This window comes from Equus quagga, chromosome 3, assembly GCF_021613505.1.
Source record: "Equus quagga isolate Etosha38 chromosome 3, UCLA_HA_Equagga_1.0, whole genome shotgun sequence".
Lineage (NCBI taxonomy): Eukaryota > Metazoa > Chordata > Mammalia > Perissodactyla > Equidae > Equus > Equus quagga.
The window spans coordinates 88,619,506-88,641,491 of NC_060269.1; the positions used below are offsets into that span (position 1 = coordinate 88,619,506).

A 21,986-nucleotide genomic window follows, 5' to 3' on the forward strand; every position below is an offset into this window, starting at 1 on the left:
AAAATACTTTGTGGGTTTTGCCTCATAGTAAAGAAATCTCATTTTTCCCAAATTCCCTGAGACTTCCCTATGTTTTCTTCTAGGAGTTTTGTATTTTAACTCTGTTACATTAAGATCTCTGATACATTTAAGTTAATGTTTGTGTATGTAGGAAATAAGGTTTTGGGTTTTTTTTTTCAAATGGATATCCAAGTGTGCCAGGACCTGTTGTTGAAAAGACCATGTATGACTATGAATCTGGGACTGTCTCTGAGTTCTTCCCCATTGATTAATGTGTCAGTCCTTAAGCCAGTACTACACAGTCTTGATTACTGTATCTTTAAACTAAGTCTTGAAAAAGAGTCATTTAAGCTGTCCAATTTTGGTCTTCCCTTTCAAAATTATTTTGGCTAGTCTAGGTCCTTTGAACTTCCATGTACATTTAATAATCATCTTGTCAGTTATTGAAAACAAAAAGCCTACTGAGATGTTGGTTGGGATTACTTTGTAGATCAACTTGGGGAGAATTGACATCTAAACAATATTGAGTTCTCCAATCCATGAATATATAACTTTCCATTTATTTGGGTCTTATTTTCTCTCAGCAGTGTTTTTTAGGGGGAAAGGTTAGCCCTGAGCTAACATCCACCATCAATCCTCATTTTTTTGCTGAGGAAGATTGGCCCTGAGCTAACATCATGCCCATCTTCCTCTATTTTATATGTGGGATGCCGCCTCAGCATGGCTTGATAAGCAGTGCATAGATCTGCACCCAGGATCCAAACTGGAGAACCCCAGGCTGCCAAAGCAGAGCGCGTGAACTTAACCACTGTGCCACGTGGCTGGCCCCCCAGCAGTGTTTTATAGTGTACATTGTACAGGACTTTCAATTCTTTGTTAAATTTATCTTTAAATATTTTTTTAGTTTTGATAGTTTAAATGAAATTGTTTCTTAGTTTCATTTTTGATTGCTTGTTGCTAGTTTATATAAATGTAATTGATTTTTTAAAATATCCTTTTTTACCTATAACTTTGTTAAATTTGATGATTCATTTTAGTGGTTTTTTCCTTGGTGCATTTCTTATTAATCTAGTTTTAGATAAGAGATGATGGACTATTTTACAGGAATGGAGATGAGGAAGGCCACCTGTGACGATGTCATGTGTAGCGCTGATAGAATGAGGCAGTGGTAATCCTTTTCAAATTGTAACTCTTTGGTCTGGACTGTTTATAAGTTGGGCCTGTGTATATTCTGGTATATCTGACACTGTTTATCTTACTTTTTGTCAATTGTTTGTTCAGGGTACTTTGAGGAATATTTTCTTTGATTTTATTGGTTTTCCTGTCATCATCTATGGAAAGAAAATTCTTATTACTCAGAAATTTTTACCCGTTCAGTGATAATTACATTTACAAGAGAAACCATGAATGCATCTACTTTTTGTCGCTCTATACATAGAGATAATTTACCTGCCTTGTCGTTAGTGCTGATTTTAGATCAAGTGAAACAGTATAGAAATATAAAATTTAAAAGAAAAAGTAAACTGAGTTATTAATGTAACTGGTAAACTTCTCTGTTTTTTTGTATATGTTAAATCTTGAAAATGACTTCCATTTCTATATTATATGCAAGAGCTTTTATAAAACTTGGTACCCTCACCAGCAGAAAGATTTTTCTAAAGAAGGAAATTAAAGGAAAATGTAGCACTCCTTTCCCTTAGATAAGAAATATTGCTTCTGTTTAATAACAACTCCATGGGGGGTGGTTTTTTTACCTTAAGTGTTCTAGAAACTTTGTGAGGTTGTGCTGCATAATTCATAGCTCTCCTTAGCTTCCAAATTTGTTCCCTAAACAGAGTGAGAGTTTTTAATATATTTTTAATAGAGAATATATCTCTGCATGAGAAAAGACCATAGCTTTCTTTTTCAGAACTCTTCTGTCACTTTACCTTTACAAAAGTTTTCTCATAACACATTAATTCTGCCAGCACCAATATAAGAGGATAATGTATTTTCCCTTTTGTGTTTTTGTTCAAACTAGTAGCTAAAGTGCCTTTCAGTCTTCCTCTTGGGCTTTCTTTGAAGAGCTCTTGGTCCCCTTTATCTGTGCTGGATGCAGACGTGGCCAGGGCTGATGTTCAACTGGCTTGCTGGAGTGTAACTTTGCGGGTTCAGGAGTAGTCCTGAGTAACTACTTCTGACGACATCAGCAATCAAAATACATTTCAAATTTGTGTGCTGCTTATTTTGGTGTTATTATTCAGCCATTCCTTTAGATACTTTTTCCTGATAGGAAGCGAAATTATTAGATTCTATTGAGTTCCGCTGTACATAAGATTTACTAATTTGGAAATAATATTACAAACAGAACATCTCTTTTTCTGGATTAGTCACTGGAAATGATTGAATTTTACATGTAGACTGATTGGTTCCTCAGTTGCTTAGAATTTTCTGCTCTTACATTTGGTAATGGAGACCAGTTAGAGTCTCAGCGTTCCTTGGTCGTTTCCTCTGATCAGCCTATTTTAACTACATACTAATGACCCTTAGATGAATTGGATAACAAGTAGGATTAAGGATGGATCAGAGCAGGTTCATTACTATCAGTAAAAAAATTACTAAGAGCCAAACTGCTGACCACTGCATTTCCCAGTGGTGGATAATTTGTTCTTGGGGTTGGTTATTAATATGCCTTATCTTTTGTCAGTGACATCACTTGAAACCAAATAATGAAGAAGAAACTTGGGAAAATCCAAATTTTCCCATGTTATCCTAAACTCAGCTCTTTTTAACTCTTTCTTTGTAGTGATAATTGATACTGTCATTTAGCTGAAAGATACAAAATATTGGTTGGAGTTATTCTTTAACTTTATTTGTCACCTTTTTGTCACGTGTAGTCAGACTTTTACGTTTGTGTGTCCATCGGTCTATCCAAGCCTGTTTTTGGATTACCTGCAGGTAATAAAAAGTGAAGGTGTCCTCAGAAAGAACAAGCATACTATTAGTAAGGAGCTGAAAGTAAAGATAAATCTTTGGTATTTGCCACACATGGAATAAATTTATAACTTATAAACAAAAAGAAAATTGAAATCATATAGACTGAAGATTTTTTAAAATCTTTGCATTTTTCAGATAATGTCCAAGCCAGGGTTTCTGAGCAGTCTTTCTAACCCATTTTATGTTTTTCCTTGTTATGTGCTTATCCTTTTCCTAAAATCTAGCTTATTCTGTAAGGCTCTATATTAATTTTTTGGTCACTCTTGCCAGTGCCCTATACTCCTAATAGTTATGAAGCTTGGGACAATTTTTAGAAGCAAACACTTGTTTTCACATGCCTCGAATATTTTCTGTGTTAACTTTTTTATAATTATTATCACTAATTTGCCTCACAAGAGTCATGAGTACTAATTTTTGTTTTTTTCCAGTTGGTATGTTTGAAAATCAGATGTTTAGAAATATAGCTGGTAGCTGGCGATAAATTGCTTTTAACAAACGTTTAGTATATGTAAAGAAATTGCACTTTGAGCTTGAAAACAGAATAAATTTACAAATTAAAGTTTATGAAAGTTCTAGTGTCATAATTATAAAGGAAGATTGGAACTTAGAGAATTTTCCTCTCCTGTTTTCCTCTTGCCATTCTTGCTGCTCTCAGGCCTGTTACTTAGTCAACCTGAAAGTCTTTTCAGATTGAGAGGTAACTGTTCTTACAGTCAAGATCACTCTTACAGATAATAAAAAGCGACACCTCTGCACATTTCCAAACTCTGAAGCCTGGACTTATATAATATGCTTTATTCTCTCTAAAACAGTCTAATGTTTCAACGTGTACTATTCTTGAGTCACGGTATTCATAATGATGCATTAAAAGTTTAATCAGTATTGTTACTTATTTTTCAATTAAATGACTGAACCTGGTGAAGAAAAATAATATCTTTCGTGAAAACAGGATGTATTCTTAGTAAACAGTTGATAAATGTTAGAATTCCTGATCTGTTAAATAGACTAGTTTGCCATGATTAAAATATCACATAGCACCTACTTTTGTGTTCTTGTTTTCTATTTTAGGTCACAGTGTGAGAAATGTCCAGGCCTTTGCAGTTCTTCAGAATGCATTTTTAAAAGCAAAAACCAGCTTCCTTGCCCAAATCATCCTTGACGCCATCACAAATATTTACATGGCTGACAATGCCAATTATTTCATCCTAGAGTCACAGCACACACTGTCACAGTTTGCAGAAAAGATTTCTAAACTCCCAGAAGTACAAAACAAATACTTTGAGATGCTAGAGTTTGTCGTTTTTAGCTTAAATTATATCCCTTGTAAAGAACTTATTAGTGTTAGCATCCTCTTAAAATCTAGCTCTTCTTACCACTGTAGCATTATTGCAATGAAAACACTCCTTAAGTTTACACGGCATGACTACATATTTAAAGACGTGTTCAGGGAGGTGGGCCTTCTGGAGGTCATGGTAACCCTTTTGCACAAATATGCTGCCCTCTTGAAGGATCCAACTCAGGCACTAAATGAGCAAGGTAAAGCATTTTCCATAATTTTATTTTTATTTGACGAAGAGGTCTGGGCAGGGGTTTTGTTCATACTTTGCCTTTCATTTGCTTATTAATTTGAATGACTCACTAATGTGCGTTATTGTGACATCCTTGTGAATGTTTCCCAGAGTTAACTTGTTCATTCAGTCTCTGTTCCAGAATTGGGAATGGGGAGGTGAGACTAGAAATATCTCATTATGGTGAAAGAGGATTTAAAGTAAAAACTGAGGAAAACGTTTATGATCCACATGACTAGTGTCTACTATTTTCTGTTCTAAGAGGGAATAAAATAAAGCTTCTAGAAACAATTGGGATGTTTGGGTGCCTCAAAATGTTTTTATTAATTATAGAGCATAAATAAATATGTCTCTTTAGTGATGTTATATATGCACACATATATTATTATTAGACACTTTAAATTTAATATTTTTCATCCTTTCTGATAAATCTGATGAAAGTATAGTAGTATCTGCCACTTGGTATTAAATGTGTTGAATGAGTTAATACACGTTAAATAGATAGCACTGTTCATAAGCTTTTCTTTGTCTTTGGTGCATTGAAATCTAGAATTCTCCTATTGACCCTCTTTGATTAGGGAAACCTCTATGAGAAAGACACATTTCATTTTTATTGGCATTTTCCTTTTTAATATTTGTTAGATAACTACTTCTAGCCACACCAAAGTAAAATCTGTAAACATGGATTTTGACCTTACTTTTGGTAACTGGTGGACATATATATCATTTTTAAAGGTCGTATTGTATTGATTGTATTAGTGGTAAAAGTGATTGTCAAATATTTTTAAAATTATTAAAACAAAACCATATCAAGAAAAAAATAAGCTTATACCTTTTGTGATTTGGACCTTGGATCCTTTTTTTATAGTGGACTCAAGAAATAATAGTTCAGTTGAAGACCAAAAACACCTGGCCTTGTTGGTTATGGAGACCTTGACAGTGCTTCTTCAAGGATCAAACACAAATGCAGGTAATTAGAAAAGCTACTAGCGAATGCTTTGGGGAGGCTACTGCCTCTGCTTATATCTTCTCTATTGATTCTTGTGTCTGAAATGCTCCTATTGCTTAGAGAAAAAACTATTGATTCAGTAATGGTACTGTCCTATCTCTAGAAGTACAGTACTTTTGACCTTTATAAGTATATTGATGACAAAATATGTAACTTTATTATGATTTCAAAATATATTCTTATATTTTATTGCTTTTTATAGTTGGCCTTGATTTTGAGGTATTTCTCTATTTTTTTATTTACATAATGCAGACCCTTAGTTGAATAACTTTGCTTATTTAAATATTTTCCAAAATATCTGCTTCATATGGTGATTTTCTTAATTTTTTAGTAACTCAAGTTAGAGTATTATAATGTTATAACCCTAGGGAAATATTGAAAAATGAGTCTCTAGTAAAACTTGTCTTTCCCAGGTAAATTGGATTCATTAAACTGGTCTTCAGTCCTTTCTACCTGTCATTAACAGGTAGTCCACCTGTATTTATAAAATATCACTTGCGTTTAAAAAAGATTAGTTGAAATTTTAGTCAATGTCAGAAACCTCTCAGGTAACTGTCATTACAGCTTGAGAGGAGTGGATGCCTGGGGGTGAGTTTAGGTAAGTTGGCTTGGCCCAGATCATATAGAGCTTTTTAGGCCATGCTGAGGAACTTGAATTGTATTTTAAGTGTGATGGGAAGCCACAAATGAATGAATGAATGAACAAATGAATGAATGAACTAGCGAATGCACAAATGCATGCCTATTTGCTTGAATGCAGAGGAACTCAGTATTTAACGTATTTAAAATATATTGTGTGTCCCAAGCACTATGCTAGATATTAGAGATACAAAGATAATTCTTGCCCGAAAGGAATTACAACCTGATGTAGAAAGATGTAAACACTTAATTATATAAGTAATTATTTAAATACTGTTTTGGCTGATGCCAGGACAGAGTTGAATGAACTTAGTAGGTAAATTAAACAATAAGTATGATGAAGTTTAATAGTTACGATGTTAACAGTTTGTCTATGGTATAATGTACAATCTTCTTATTTCCGCTAACTAGGTTTAGTTGACTGAGACAGTCAGAAATGTAATAAGGATATACTAGCAAGAGTTTATTTGATAAATTAGCTTTTGATGACATGACCTAGAGTTACCAGGGAGGGACTGAACAATTCTACTAATGTAGGAAAGTGGAGAACTTACTCTGTATTACTGAAGTAATTTAATACATCTCCCAGAGTACCAGACATTTTCACAAAGTTTTCTTTCTAGTGACTGTCTTTTGCTTGTGAAGACAGATGTTGCTAGCTAGCTGTGGCATCTCAGACACTTAAAATAGTGCTTTGCTCATAGTAAGTATTCAAAAACTATTAGCCCTTAGGATTATCCGATGGACACTAACTGGCACAAGGAAGTAAGTAAACATGGCCTTCCATGTGCTACATCTCAGGCATCTGACTTAGACTCACTGCCAGGTCATATAATTCTTATAAAGTTAGCAAATAGAAAGTCACTCAGTAGGACGGTAGCCGCTACGGCGAAATACACTGACACTTATTCACTTGGGAAACATTTATTGAAACGCAAACCAGAAGGGATTCCAGGTTTAATGGGGAGCCAAACATATAAACAAACAATACTAAGACAGTTTGATATAAACTATTATAATAGTGGCATATACAAGGTACTTGAAAAGTGCAGAGGAACGATCACTTCAAAGGAAATACTAATTAGTGATTTAAGCTGCTTGGTCCATTTTTTTCCTGCTCAGAGATGGTATTTGATGTGAGAACATACCACTCATGGGCAGGAGCACAGGCTATATAGAGGTGGACTGTCTGGGCATAAATCCTGCTCTGCTGCTTGCTAGCTGTGTGACCTTGGCCATGTGAGTCAGCTTCTGTATGTCTCATTTCCTCCTCTGTACGTAAGGGAAGAGGATTAAATCATTCCATCCACACAAAGCCTTGGGAGCAGTACAGTGCCTGATGCTTTCTATTATAGAGTTGGTCTTTCTTTGTTCATGTGCTCTAACTAAAAAGTTTGGTTCCTTGTAATTTTTCTCATAATAGAATAATTTATTCCATTCCTTTCTTGCTACTATTTTGTAAGTCTTGTTCAGTTTAAATCTCATTTATTTGGAGTATTGTTTGTCTGAAAGCCTTTTATATAAATTGATTTCAAGTATTGTTCAGCTTAAAGCCTTTACATAAAAATATTGGATCTCTTTGGTGTCTACCTGGGAAATTTCTGGAAGGTCTAGATTTGGAGAATTTAGACATGGTGAACATATCAGGACATTAATCTTGCATTAAGGAAATCTAGAGAAAATTTGCATGTGTGTTTGCTGACATCCCACAGTGCAATTTTATATTGTAATTTAAAAGGTGAAGAAGCTGGGTGCGTTTTATTTGCATTCTTTTGAGTTACTCTTCCTACAGAGAGATCAAATTTTAATTCATTTGACTTGTCTCAGAATGTTTTAAGTTGACCCATGTTTCTTTTGTCCCCCTTCTTCAAGGAATTTTCCGAGAATTTGGAGGTGCGAGGTGTGCGCATAACATAGTGAGGTATCCTCAGTGCCGGCAGCATGCTCTGATGATTATCCAGCAGCTGGTGCTCTCTCCCAATGGGGACGATGACATGGGCACTCTCCTGGGGTTGATGCATTCAGCCCCACCCAAAGAACTGCAGTTGAAGACAGACATTTTAAGGGTAAGTTGGACAAGTGAGTTGTTATTACTGTTTTACTACTAAAATCTATGGTTACTTTTAAATGACTTAAAATTATTATGAACTATTCTTATAGTTTTTCTTCAAACCTAAAATTATGTCAAAATAATAATAGCAGAAGAAAAGTGAGTGTCTTTGACTTGGCCTCCAAGGCCCTCGGGACGCCGTCCAGTTCCCCTCTGCCCTACTCCCCAAATACCCTCACCTCATTCCTGCCTCAGACATCACAGGAAGTACAGCTGCCTTCTAGAATCATGTGTTTCTTTTACTAACTTTTGCTGTACTCAATTTCTCATCAGTAATGACAAGTGTGCATTTTTTTCTTCATGCTGTTGTATATTTCATCCTGTTTTGATTGAGTATATTGACAATTTTGAATATACATTTTATTTTAAAAGCAAGATTAATCTGACCACAATTTATCTCTTAGACAAGAAGGAAATCTACATGCATGTCAATATTGGGGAACGTTTGTATATTTGAAGGGACTTGGGGGAAAAAACAAGTACTTTCAAAAGATGGTAAACACGTCAACTTTTTTAACATACATTTTCCTCCTTTCTTAGTAGCTTTTTAATTGGATTTGTAAAATATTGGTAGTTAAGCCAACAAGAGGTACTTGGCTGAGCTGATTTTAAGGCAGTGTTGGTCTGGTAAATGGTAATAACCGATTCTCAGACTGGATGGGGCGGGGGAAGCCCTTGATTTGTTGCCTTTACTGATTTCCGTGGTGTGAATACTCCCACTGTGACCTTATTTCAGGAAACTAAAGTGTTGCTGAATGTGGATTGGGAAGAGATGTACAACAGCACCCCATTATATAGTGTGTTAAGAACACAGATAGTAATAAAATATAGAAAATAACTAGGAAGTGGTGTTTTGAGTATTTACTACTTTTGTTTTTAAAGTAATTTATTTAGTTTAGAGAACTTAATTTTTAATTATGGTTGTGTTTTAACAACCCGCACGCAAAATTCCAAAAATATCACAGTTGGCTCTGCAGAGCCAGTATGAGCTGGCTCCAGCATTCCAGTGCGTTGAGGGCATGAAGCGGTGTAGGGAGGCTGCAAGAAGGTTTTGGGATCCCAATTTCAATTTCCATTTTTGCTACCTTCAGAACCACTTCTCAGTGCCTGCATTCAAGTTGACACAACCATAAATCTGTGTGATTTAATTTGTAATTATTTGTGCACAAACCCAAAATTCCATGATGCACAAATGTGAATTCTATGCATTATTGTTACGCAAATGTAGATAATATGTAGCTAATGATTTTGTCTAACCACTTCACATCTGCATCTCATTGCAGCTTTGGTGTTTGCTACTTGTTGTTAGTTATTAATTTAAGCAGGATGTTAAATTATTCGTGGTATTTGAAATTTTTCAAATACTGAGGTTATGCTGTGATAGTGTCAGAGTGCCGGTTTTGAGGTAGTAGGAGGTGGACTTTCCAGAAGTACATCATGCAGAGTATTGGACTAAGGATTTATAAGCAGTGCTTTTCTAACGTCTATCATGATTCTAACCAGCGATCTAGTTTTGTATGTATTGCTTTAACTCTGAAGTCACTCTTTCTTGTATATAAAATAATGCTTGTCCTGTTTTTCTGTTTTAATGTGTTTCTGAAGATTATGGTGGTGATGGGCTTATGTGCCAGGCACTTTGCTAAGAGTTTTACATGTACTTCCTGTGAAGTAAGTTATTATTATTGTCTCAGTTTTGCGTAAGAGAAAATTCTGGCACAGAAAGGTTAAGTAATTGACTGTGGTAAAATGCTTCCTGATGTTGGAGTTAAAATTTCAACCCAAGCATTCTGGCTCTAGCCCTTACATTTAATCTCCAGGCTAGGTTAGAAGATATTTAAAAGGAATAAAAGTTATGAAGTCTTGTGTTAATATCAGTCAATACTGCAAGTATAAGTACAGTTTATTAAATTTGACAAGATATGGAAAGTGTATTGTTAACAAATCCTGATAAAAGGAAAATTCGTTGGTTGCAGAATAATGGAAGGAATACATTGTATTTTTGAATTTTATTTACATATACAGATTGCATATTCCCTGTCTTTTGAAGTAATAAGGTATAGGTACATACAATGAAATCTTCAAAATTTCTGAAATAGTATATTTCAAAAAGGTAATTATATATATTAATTTAGTCTTTCCCTTCTTGAAATACCATTAGAAATGTGTGAGATATTTTAATAAAATAGCCTTTTCAAATGTAATAATTGGGAAGATTATAAATTGTGTCTTGAGTACTGTTAGTTACCCCTGGTGCTGCACTTGCTGAAACAGGGAAAAGGAGCCTATGTGTCTGCAGACAGATTCGAAAATGCTGTTGGGCAGGATAGTGTCATGTGTGAGTGTGTGAATAGGGGTCAGACTGCCAGGTGTGCATCCTGTCTGTGCCGTTGTATGAGCTGTAGAGTCTCTATCAAGCTGTTCAACACATTGGACCTCAATTCCTCATCTATAAAGAAGGGGTGAGCCTAGTGCCTAAGGCATTGGATTATTGAGAGGATTAAACAAGCTAGTGCATAAATGCAGTTAAAGAAGTGCCTAGTGCATGGTAAGTGCCCTTAAAATGTTAGGTAATTTTATAATGTGTTCTTTGGAATACTAAGCTAAATTAAAAGTATGACAGTTCAGAAAATAATAGGTAGTTAGGAGAGATTGTTTTACTTGTTTGGCCTTCAGGTTTTATTTCTTAGCACTTTAAGCTGTTCTGCAAAAGAGCTCGCCTTCGGGCCTCAGGCGCCCATTCACTTTGCAAGAGAGAAGGTGTATCCTCTGAAGTGACACCTCTTTCCAGAGCATCAGTTTATGGCCACTTTATGTGAACTGAGATACGGCAGGTCTTGGCCGCGCTGACCATCTCTCTGATCCCTTCTAGAATAAATCAGTTTGTATACGCACACCGTTGTAAGTTTTCATGATTGTATAAAATTATACTAGAATATGTATTTTACTTACTTACTAAGATTTTTTGTAAAAATCACTGAAGTCATTGATGTCATTATCCATCAAAGACACATGAAGAGCTTTTCAGCCAGAATTTGGACTTAGCCTTACTCTATCAAAAGGAGTGTATGATAGTGTTTCCTAAAATTATCTTCTGCCTTTAATATGGAATTTTTTAATTAGCAAAGTATTTGATATGCTTCATAGGACTGCTTACTGGGTAAATGACAGAAACATTCACATCAGATGTTTACAGAATGGTGTTCCCCTTTGACATTCACGTATGGTTTTTTCTTTTAATTTGAATTATGTTTGTTTTTGTTTGTTTTGTTTTTTGTCCCCCGTAGGCCCTCCTATCAGTCCTTCGAGAAAGCCATCGTTCAAGAACAGTTTTTAGGAAAGTTGGAGGATTTGTGTACATTACGTCCTTGTTTGTTGCTATGGAGAGATCTTTGAGCTCACCCCCCAAGAGTGGCTGGGAGAAAGTGAACCAGAATCAAGTGTTTGAACTTCTCCACACTGTGTTCTGCACATTGACTGCAGCAATGCGCTATGAGCCAGCCAACTCTCATTTCTTCAAAACAGAGATTCAGTATGAGAAGTTGGCAGATGCCGTTCGATTTCTTGGCTGCTTTTCAGACCTAAGAAAAATAAGCCCCATGAATGTCTTCCCCTCAAATACACAGCCATTTCAAAGACTTCTAGAGGAAGACGTCATCTCAATGGACTCGGTGTCACCCACTTTACAGAACTGCAGTAAACTCTTTATTTATCTCTACAAAGTAGCCACAGATTCTTTTGACAGGTATGGTGCTGCTCTGTGCTCTGAATTAAGGAGCATACTGTGTATGACTTCAACAGTAAGGCTTGAATGATTAGTTAACCTGAAAAAATGAAAACAAAGGAATCTTCTCTCTTATTTGCTCGTCTGTCACTTTATTTGTGAATATTACTATTGCTCTGATGTTAAGTTTTTCAACGTAGACCTCTGTGTCTTTTTTATAAATCCCGGGCCAGTTAGCTCTCAAAGTACTTAATGGAACAGTTTCTGTGAAATTTACTTTAATGGTGATGTTTACTGTTGTCTTTTCCTCTTTACTCTCAACTATATTAGGTGATCCGGACTTATTGATATTAGTTATCAGTAGGAGAACATTCTTATGATTATATGTATTTCCAGACAGATGATATATTCACAGCATTCATAATCATTCTTAAATTTTCATAATCTTTGAAAAATGATATAGCTCCCTAGGAGACCTCAGTAGTTCAAGAGTCCATCAGACTTGTTTACTCATTCCTTCACTGAGCAAGTACTTAGCGAACGCCTGCTTCATTCCCTTCCTCGTGCTGGGCATTGAGGGTTCAGCTCAGCACAAGACTACCTTGGTTCTGGCCATCCTTTAGCTTAAGTGCAGGCACATAAACAAACAGTTACAATAGATCATGATAAAATCTATGATGAGGGAAATCCAGGGTTCTCAGGGAGATTGTGGGAGTGCCACTTTACCTAAATCACTTATTTTCAGTTCTTAAACTGTGTTTCAATTAAGTTCTCACTTTGAAAATAATGTAAGAATAATCATGCTGCTAACTTGTCCCAAGCATTATCACTTTTAATAGTTAGCATAGTTTTATTTCATAAAATAAATGATTGTTTCTCTAATGCCCTCATAAATAAAGCAAGTAACTCTATTGGAAAGAGCTTCTAATAGGCTTTATTTCCTGTGCTGTGAAATATCTACTGAGATATTTTCTTGCTTCTTAATATTTCTTTGGCCTTAATATTTAGATAAGAAAATCCTGGTAATGTGAGAAAAATTGTTTTCCATTTTTCCTGTCTTGAAAATAAAAATGCATATATATTGTTAACTTACAGGAAACATGGGATAGTGTAGTGTTCTAGGAATAAGCTGTTTAAATTTGAAATTTGTATTCAGATTCAACCTTTTTTCCTTTGTTTCCTGCTTATCCTAGTTAATATACCTTATTTTTAGTTTGCTTTGTCAGAAACAGGGTTTACAGGATTCTGTTTAACAAATGTGTTAAATGTCAACATTAATGGATAAGCATCTGCCTTAAGCATGCTTTTCTGTCTCCCTCAGTGCATGTGTTGCAGTCTTGTTCCTTGTTCCTACTGAGTATGGAGGATATTCCTTATTAGGCTTTTACTGGTATTTCTTGTGAAACTAACCAGCTGCCAACCTGGTGTTCTCTTCTAACCTCTCTAAACCACCCTGTCTGTTTTGTTGTCTGTAGTCGTGCAGAGCAGATTCCTCCTTGCCTGACAAGTGAGTCTTCTCTCCCCTCTCCTTGGGGTACACCAGCTTTGTCCAGGAAAAGGTACTGATCTTATAACAGAAGTCAATCTGCATTTGTGTGGTTTTTTCCTTCTGTGTTTAATTAAATGTTAATATGATGATTGTGCTTTGTAACTTCACATTTTTTTTGACTTTCTATTTGATTTTTTTGTGGGTTTTAAAGTTGTCAACTACTCTTGAGTATTTTTATGAGAGTAAATGTGTTGATACTATGAAGACGTAAAGCACATGTGGAGTTTTGTCATTGAACTCTATGACTTAGATTAAAATATGCGTTTTGCTTTTAGAGCAGGCATATCTTTTGAAAATCAATTTGGGAATGGAGGCTTAGTGTATCTTTAAGGAGAGTACTTTTCTGCTTTTTCTTTTTACTTCAAATGTGCTTGGAAGCATTCTTTGGTCTTTGCTGTTAGTCCAGAATGACCATTGCAGCACTGGCAAGGAAACGTGTTTTCTCAGTCAGGTTCAACCAGTTGAAATGTGATGCTCTTATGGAGATCTGTCACAGCTAAGCTTTGAAAAAGTAAATAAAAACCTAACCCAGCTCTTGCTTTCATCAGTTCTGTGTAAATTTCTTTTTAAGCTGATCTAGTCGACCTTGAATTTAAAGCTTAGGAATATAAAGAACCTGTAGTTGATTGAGAAGAGTACAATTAAGATCCATTTAAGATTCCATTTGCAACCTGTACTTAAAATGATCCTAGTCTGTGCAGTTGGCACCTAATACTCTTCCTTCCCCTGTTTTCCTCATAACCAAGTACAAGTGCTTACGTCATGTAATATTCTTCCATTGAGGCCTTTTAAAAATGAATCTTGAGCTTCTGCTATGTTGTTATTCAATTTTATTTCTCTTGTTCAGATTTTGAAACTTGGATATAGCTGGAGTTATTGCATCAAAAGTGTTTGTTACAAATCCTGTATTTCAGTATATTTCAATCGTAATATCCATTAGGTGTATGGAAAGACTTAATATTTTCCTTTTTCTCTTAAATTTACTGTGGGGCTTACAGCTCATTTTCTTCCAGTAAATCATGGCCTAGTTCAGAATAGTCTTAAATGAACCTAGCGTTGTTCAGTATATTTGTATTTTAAAGCTACTATTTCTTTTTAATTTTTTTAAGAGCAGAAGTTTTTAATTCAAAAATCAAGTTGAGTTGACCTAGTGTATTTTTCTGCTGCTAAAATGAATTAGGTAAAAGGTGTTCTTTGTGTTTGAAGATTCCTGTGTGCTCACTATCCCACAGAACTAGAGGATGTTGGAAAAATACTTTCAATTACTAAATAGTTTTAATTATTAAAAAATTGTATTTTATGATTCTACCATAAGTGATAAAGACTTATAAATTGCTGTCTTAAAACATTTAATTCTCTTTAAATATTAATCAAAAACCACATAATACTTTCCACAGAAATTTACAGATTAAAGGAACACATTTAAAAAAATCCGTCAGAACTTACTATTTATTTAAATGGTAATTTGACAAAGGGAGAACAGCATTTTATTCCATATCATAGAGTTATTTAACTTAGAGTCAAACATTTTGTCGTCATTGGCAACATGGCCCCATGTCAGGATGCCACGTCTGTGACTTTAGGGGAAACTGTCACGGATCAGCAGTCCTGGTTGAATGAGTCTTATCCACAGGAATTCTAATCGGCCTTACAGGTTGATGTTACCCCAAGGAAGCTCCTGTCACTGTTCCTGCTGATAATAAGATCACTGTTGACATTTTCAGGTTGCCATTCTGGTCAGTTTACATACATTTTGCTCAGTGATAAGAATCATAAGCTACTAAGAAAACAATGTTTTTATTTCACAAATATGGTAACTTTGAAATTAGACTAATTTCTAGACTTCTCAACAAATTACATCAGCTCATGGGCATCTTTTTCTTGTGGCAAAACATGGTTGTTTTCTTGGCAAAAGGAGAAACCAACGTTGTATTAGATTCTACGGCTTGTGGAGTATTCCGTGCTAAGGAAGTTTGAGCTTGTGCTACTTGTCTGGCATGTAAAATCCTGGAGATTCTTCTCTAATTATTTTAGGAATTGGGGGCACAAAGAAGTAGGACACCTCATATTTGGGAAACCAAAACGCATAACCTTTTTAATTATTATTCATTATTCAGAAAGAATAATGGAACAGGATTGTAGCTGAACAGTATTCAGTCAGATTTACAGAAAGTGAAAACAAAATACAGAAAAATAACCCAGGGACTCCAGGGTGTATCTGCAATGGAGGAAAAGGTGGCGAGTACTAGTTATCGTTCAAACATGGTATCAATTACTTAGTGCCTGTACACACTTGATGGAAATTAAAGCAAAGCAAATTCAAAATTTAAATATTTAAGTATATATTCCCAAGAGAGATAGAAGAGTCTTAAATATATATGAGAATTTAGATTGAAATATTAAGTACCAATTTCTGTAAGTTTTAAAAGTAACTGCAACATAAAAATTAAGTAAATTTTGAAATGTCATTTTATCCTGTCTTTGCAAATGGTTAGTTCTTGCTTGAAAATTATCCATTTAATAAGCTTGCCATACTCTCTAAATTTAAAAAGTGGTAATAGCTGTGGTGATACTTTAAGTGACTTAGTAAGTAAGAATTAACGTTATATAATGCCTGTGAAAATAGACCTAATTTTAGTTAATAAATACCATGTTTTAGATTTCTGCAACGTTGCAATCTTTTTCTAGTTTGAGTAGAATAAATGCAATTCCTGTATCAGAATATTGTTTTCTTGCATAAGATGAAAAAGTTTGCTACTCTAACAGTTATATATTAGTAAAGAGTTTGGTTTACAAAGACATAAAGGTTTCTTCCTGGGTATATCCATAGTTTAAGTTCAAATCTATAATAAATTTGGCAACTCAGAAATAATTTTGAAAGGCCTTTAACTAAAATATGCAATTAGAATCTATGTTTTTCTCAAATCTCAGTTATTTTTTTGCATGTAATAAAAACAGTTTTAATAAAATTTCTTAATTGAATGGTTTTAAATTCCTGTTACACTATTAGAGGTATTATAATATTTTTTCCTAGATGGATTAAAATATTTTAAAGAATAAAGGGAGCAGCTTAGGAGGAGGGAACCCATTGGTAATAAGCACTTAGAAATCTTGCTTAGTAAGTTTAGAAATTAAATCTTTCTGAGCAAACACAACAAAAAAACGGAGTGGAAACACGCGTGGGTGGAGGATATGCTGACTTTAATTAAACTAACAGAGCCATGTGCTTTTTTATAAGTGAAGCTGAATACTTTCTAGAATCTCTGTTAAAAAGAGAATAGTACTTTAAAAAAAAAAAAAAAAAAACATGGCAGTGCCCATTCTTTGCTACTAAATCGCTGACTTCAAGCATGTGTTTCCCAAGCTGCTCTTGTGTCAAAGCTGAACCTGCACTGCTCCCGGTGTCAGAGCTCAGCGTTAGACAACAGGACGCTGAAACGGATTCACTGAACAAAGAGCTCCCCTAGGCCAAAGCCACGAGCGTGTGTTTCCTAGTGCCAAGATACAAAATGTGCAAAATTCATGAAAGGTAGAAGTAGAATAGTATGAAATAGAAAGTGGAGATCATTGATGAGAAGAAATGTTATATATTTAGGACATGGCTGTTTCTACTTCATAGAAGCTTGTTCCATAAAATATGCCGTCTAAGTTCTTAAAAAATGTGATGAATATTTTCAGTGGTAAGGGGGACAAGGCAAAAGGTGAATGTCGTTCCAAATAAACTGAAGGAAAACTCCCTTGATGCTTCATATATTTATGCTTAGGTAGCCAAGCTTCTGAGCCAACCCGGCCTCAGTTGACTCAGTTATAGAGGAGGCCACTTTGATCTCATTAGTTCTTGTTATGTTACCCATGGTTTAAGGAAAGGTTAAAAACACATAGGTAATTTCAAAAGAAAATCTCATCAAGGGATTGAATTTAACTTGCTCTCTCATCACTTATTTTCAGAACTGTCTCCTTTCCTAGAGCTTTGAATCAGTATGATTTCACTTGTTTACATCTTCTGGTACAGGTGCCATTGTTTAATGAAACAGTCCAAACAGTAAATGGTAAAGAGAAATAAAAGCCTAGAAGAATTGTTAGTTAAATTGTCTATATGTGACTTATTAAGAATTGATGATATATTGCTTTTTTAATATCCTAACTTTAAGGTGCTTTGTAACCCATCCGTGAATTACAAGGCTTTTGCTCATCAGTGGATAAAGATAACAAAAGATCAAGAAAATGAACATGGAATGTGCTTGGAATTAAATACCAAATTACCCTTCTCTCTTTTTTATAGGCATGCATATCATGCTGTTTCAACTCCCCCCATTTGCCCTCCTAAGAATGTTGCTGACCTGAAACTACATGTGGCAGCTTCATCGCTCCAGAGTTCTGATGCCGTTGTCATCCACCCTGGAGCCATGCTCGCTATGCTGGACCTGCTAGCCTCTGTTGGGTCCATGACACAGCCAGAAGTAAGCTTGGAGATGTTGGTTCCTTCCCATTTTTAACGAGTGAAAGGGCGTGAGTGTGACTGCATGAGCAAGGGAGTGGGGCCAAGAAAGAAAGTGGTGTGGAAGCATTCCATATCATGTGCTACAATAGGTAAAGGAAAAATAGGATTTCTCTATTAAATCTTAACTTTCTTAATGAATGGTAGGTAGATACGTTTTAGAGTACAATTCATTTGTTACAAATGCAACCAGGACAGTTACTTCTGGTGCTGAAATTAATTCTGTTTGTCCTTATAAATCCTGCTCAGCAGTGGAAATTGTTAGTACAGAAAGAAAATAGTACAGAAAGAAAAATGACTGAAGATACCACTCTGAGGTTATTTGTCTGTTTTGACTTGTAGCACTCAAGTGTTTGGGTGAACTGGAGTTTGGGTGACTAATTTTGTTAAAATGTTGTATGGCCTCTAAGTCCTAAAGTGTCACAAATGTAAACAATAGGCATTCCTTTAAACTGGTGATTTACCCACATGAAAAAGGCTTTCCATCCACTATTTCCATAAAAATAAAAATACTATTAGTTATACAGTCAAGTAATATATAAGATGTAGAAGAGAATAGAGTCCAGCTGGGTATGCTTCTTGCAAAATGAGGATAGGGAATGTTTGCCTAGCCCTGGTCTTGAGTTACCACTCTAAGTCAACTACTTAATTCATGAGTGTAATTTGCAGCATATAGAGACCTCATATTAAAAGCTGTGCTTCATGTGGAGAGAGCTATCACCTGTCTTAGTAAGAATGCCCTGTGGCATGGATTTCTTTGTTAACTGTAGCATGCTTTGGACCTTCAACTTGCCGTGGCAAATATTTTACAATCCCTGGTGCATACAGAAAGAAACCAACAGGTCATGTGTGAAGCTGGTCTTCATGCACGATTGCTGCAGCGCTGCAGTGCTGCGCTGGCTGACGAGGACCACTCGCTGCACCCGCCCCTCCAGCGCATGTTTGAACGATTAGCCTCGCAGGCCCTGGAGCCCATGGTGCTGAGGTCAGTGCATTCTCTTTTTCGCATTCAAATGGGCCACAGTTAGTAGTGGCAGTTCCTAAAGTCTTTCTATTAAGAGTTCTCGTTTTAGTAGGCATATATTCAGTTATCTGTGGGAAAAACCAAAACACAACAAAAGTTGACAAAATGCTCAAAATATAGGACTTATAAACAGATAAATCTCGTTATTAGTAAACAAAGGATGTTTCTGTCCATTGGTTATTTCTTCCACTTGAATCTAGCAAACTCTCACTTTCCTTCAAAAATAGTCATGTTACATTTATGTGACTTGCATCTGCTTTGTATTTAAGAGCTTTTTATATGTAAGAACTCTTGTAAGAAATACTTTTTTTGTAGATTCAGAGAAAGTTGTAAAGATCAGAGAGGTTCTGTGTCCTCTTCACCCAGTTTCCTCCATGATTACATCTTATGTAACAATAGTACAACATCAGAACCAAGAAACTGACATTGATACAATGTATCCATGTACACTGTAGTTCCCTGTTATTTATCACATGTAGATTTATGTAACCACCACACAATCAAGCTATCAAAAAGATCTCCCTAGTGCTACCCCTTTATTGTGGCACCCACTCCCCTAACCCCTAACCTTCACATCCCTAAACCCTGGAAACCACTAATCTGTTGTCCATTTCCGTAATTTTGTCACTGATAATTTTGTTGTTATAGATATGAAATCATACAATTTGTGACCTTCTGAGGTTAACTTTTTTCACTTATCATAATGCCTTTGAGATGCATCCAAATTGTTATGTACTGATAGTAGGTTTCTTTTTATTACTGAGTTATATTCCATGGTATGGGCATACCTTCAACAGTTTAACCATTCAAAAAATACATGCATATTTAAAGGCCTTTTTATTTTTATTTTTGTTTTTTGGGGGAGTCAGATTGGCCTTGAGCTAACATGTGTTGATCTGTTGCCAGTCTTCCTCTTTTTGCTTGAGGAAGATTGTCCTTGAGCTAACATCATGCCAGTCTTCCTCTATTTTGTATGTGGGACACCTCCACAGCATGGTGTGTATGTCTGTGCCCAGGATTTGAACCCACAAACCCCAGGCCACTGAAGCACAGCACATAAACTTAACCGCTATGCCACCAGGTTGGCCCCATAAATGACCTTTTTAATGCAAGAGAAATAATGATCTGTGTTTTGGGGATGAACCATTTTAAAAGATATTTTCCTTGAAATTGCCTTACCAAACAGATTTAATATGTAAATCATCTTGTCCTTCCTTACAAAAATACACTCATGTATTTTGTCACTTCCAGAATATAAGCAGCTCTCTTTATAAATAATCTTTTTCTGCTGTTAGAGTACCCCTTTTTCTGAAAATTTCTGGGAACTTTCTTAAAAATTGTTGAACTTTAGTTGTAATTTGTATTTTTTAACTAATTCCAAACTAATGATGGATAAGAAAAACCCATGTGGTAAACATTTGGTAAACACTGTTGTCCTAGGCAGCATGCCAGGCCCTGATAATATCAAGATGAATAAGACATACTGTCTACTCACTTCATCCATCATCTTGTAGATATATTCAGAGACTTAAAATATTGAAAATAGCATTGAGATTTTCTCCTGATCCTTTTTGGTAATATACATTAAAACTAGACAGTCTCATACCTAATACTAGTATTTTACTAAGTAACTTATACTGCCTGGTTAGATGAAGAGAGTAAGCAATGGAAATGCTCAGTTTTCACAATGAATGAGTTCTCAGAAGAAAAGGTCACATGGTGGTACAGATACCTTGCTGCCGCTAAGCCGTTAGTTCTAAACTAATTGCATATCGCATTCTGCATGAAAAAATGGCAAAGGGTACCTGACTTAAAAAATTTTTTTTCTGATATAGAAGTATTCTGTTCTTTTTTTTTCCCCTTTTACCTGATGCCATAAATGACTAGAATGAAGGACTCCTGGTACTGTAACTCCTAGACAATTCAATGTATTTCTGTGCATTCATTCTGGGAGAACATGCTCCCAGATATCGTTTTCTAGCCCTTCACAATATTCTGTGCTCTTCTCAGTGCTTGGTGATTAAAATGTAAAGTTAACATTGTATATTGTTTATAATAACTGTTTGGATGTCTTTTGTATTTTAACCAGTCTGTTTTAACTCAATAAAGCCCGTTATTTGTGTGTTTGGCTTATGAATTATATAAGGAATAACTCTACTTTTTTCTTCTTTAGGGAGTTTTTGCGTTTGGCAAGTCCATTGAATTGTGGTGCCTGGGACAAAAAACTGCTAAAACAGTATCGGGTCCACAAACCAAGTTCACTGAGTTATGAGCCAGAGATGACAAGTAAGTTGACCTTTGAAGTTATCTTTTTTGGTTTATTTTATAAATGAAAATCATGTAGGGGATGAATATTATTTCAAGAAGTTTGACTGTGAAAGAAAGGCAGGAGTAAGTTTTATTCTTGTTGTTTGTTGTTTAAATGAAGAAACACGTCTGGTTGACTGACTGAAGAAGGGAACAGTTGGAGATGGAGAAGGAATCACTGATGTGAGCAAGATCCAAAAGAGATGAGAGTATTGTGCAGAATAACCCTTGGCTTGGAAGACGGACTACCTCTTTCTCAGAGGAGCCATAATTTCTTTGCCTTTCTCTAGTAGCCTTTGCTGCCTGGGCTGAAGAGTGGTTGATTGGATTACTAACAGGCCGTGGGTTTGTAGGACAGCTGCTGCTGGAGGACATGGAGGATAGGAAATTAAAAGTACTGATCAAAGTAGTTGAAGAGATAGACCAAGGAGTATAGGCTGCTTAGAGAAAGAAGTGAAGCCCAAGCAGCTAGTGATAGGCTAGGAGAAAAGGGATAGGTCACTGGACTGGAGAACAATAATTAGGCCAAAAAGCAAATGTAGTGAGAGAAAAGGAATGAGAGAACTGGAAGAATGGAGTGGGATA

General features: G+C 35.5%; 1 protein-coding gene across 7 annotated transcripts in view; it reads left to right on the top strand.

The window, feature by feature from the left end:
• Positions 1-21,986, top strand: part of WDFY3 (WD repeat and FYVE domain containing 3) — a 251,147-nt gene that overhangs the window by 122,927 nt on the left and 106,234 nt on the right. For 6 of the 7 annotated variants that reach the window (XM_046656544.1, XM_046656548.1, XM_046656546.1 and 3 more), the window contains 8 exons: positions 4,045-4,512; positions 5,413-5,514; positions 8,065-8,258; positions 11,587-12,044; positions 13,499-13,582; positions 17,855-18,032; positions 18,841-19,055; positions 21,268-21,380. In XM_046656544.1, the coding sequence (XP_046512500.1) occupies positions 4,045-4,512; positions 5,413-5,514; positions 8,065-8,258; positions 11,587-12,044; positions 13,499-13,582; positions 17,855-18,032; positions 18,841-19,055; positions 21,268-21,380 (1,812 nt within the window). The remainder of the gene's footprint in view (positions 1-4,044; positions 4,513-5,412; positions 5,515-8,064; positions 8,259-11,586; positions 12,045-13,498; positions 13,583-17,854; positions 18,033-18,840; positions 19,056-21,267; positions 21,381-21,986) is intronic. The other variant, XM_046656549.1, reaches the window with a different exon arrangement.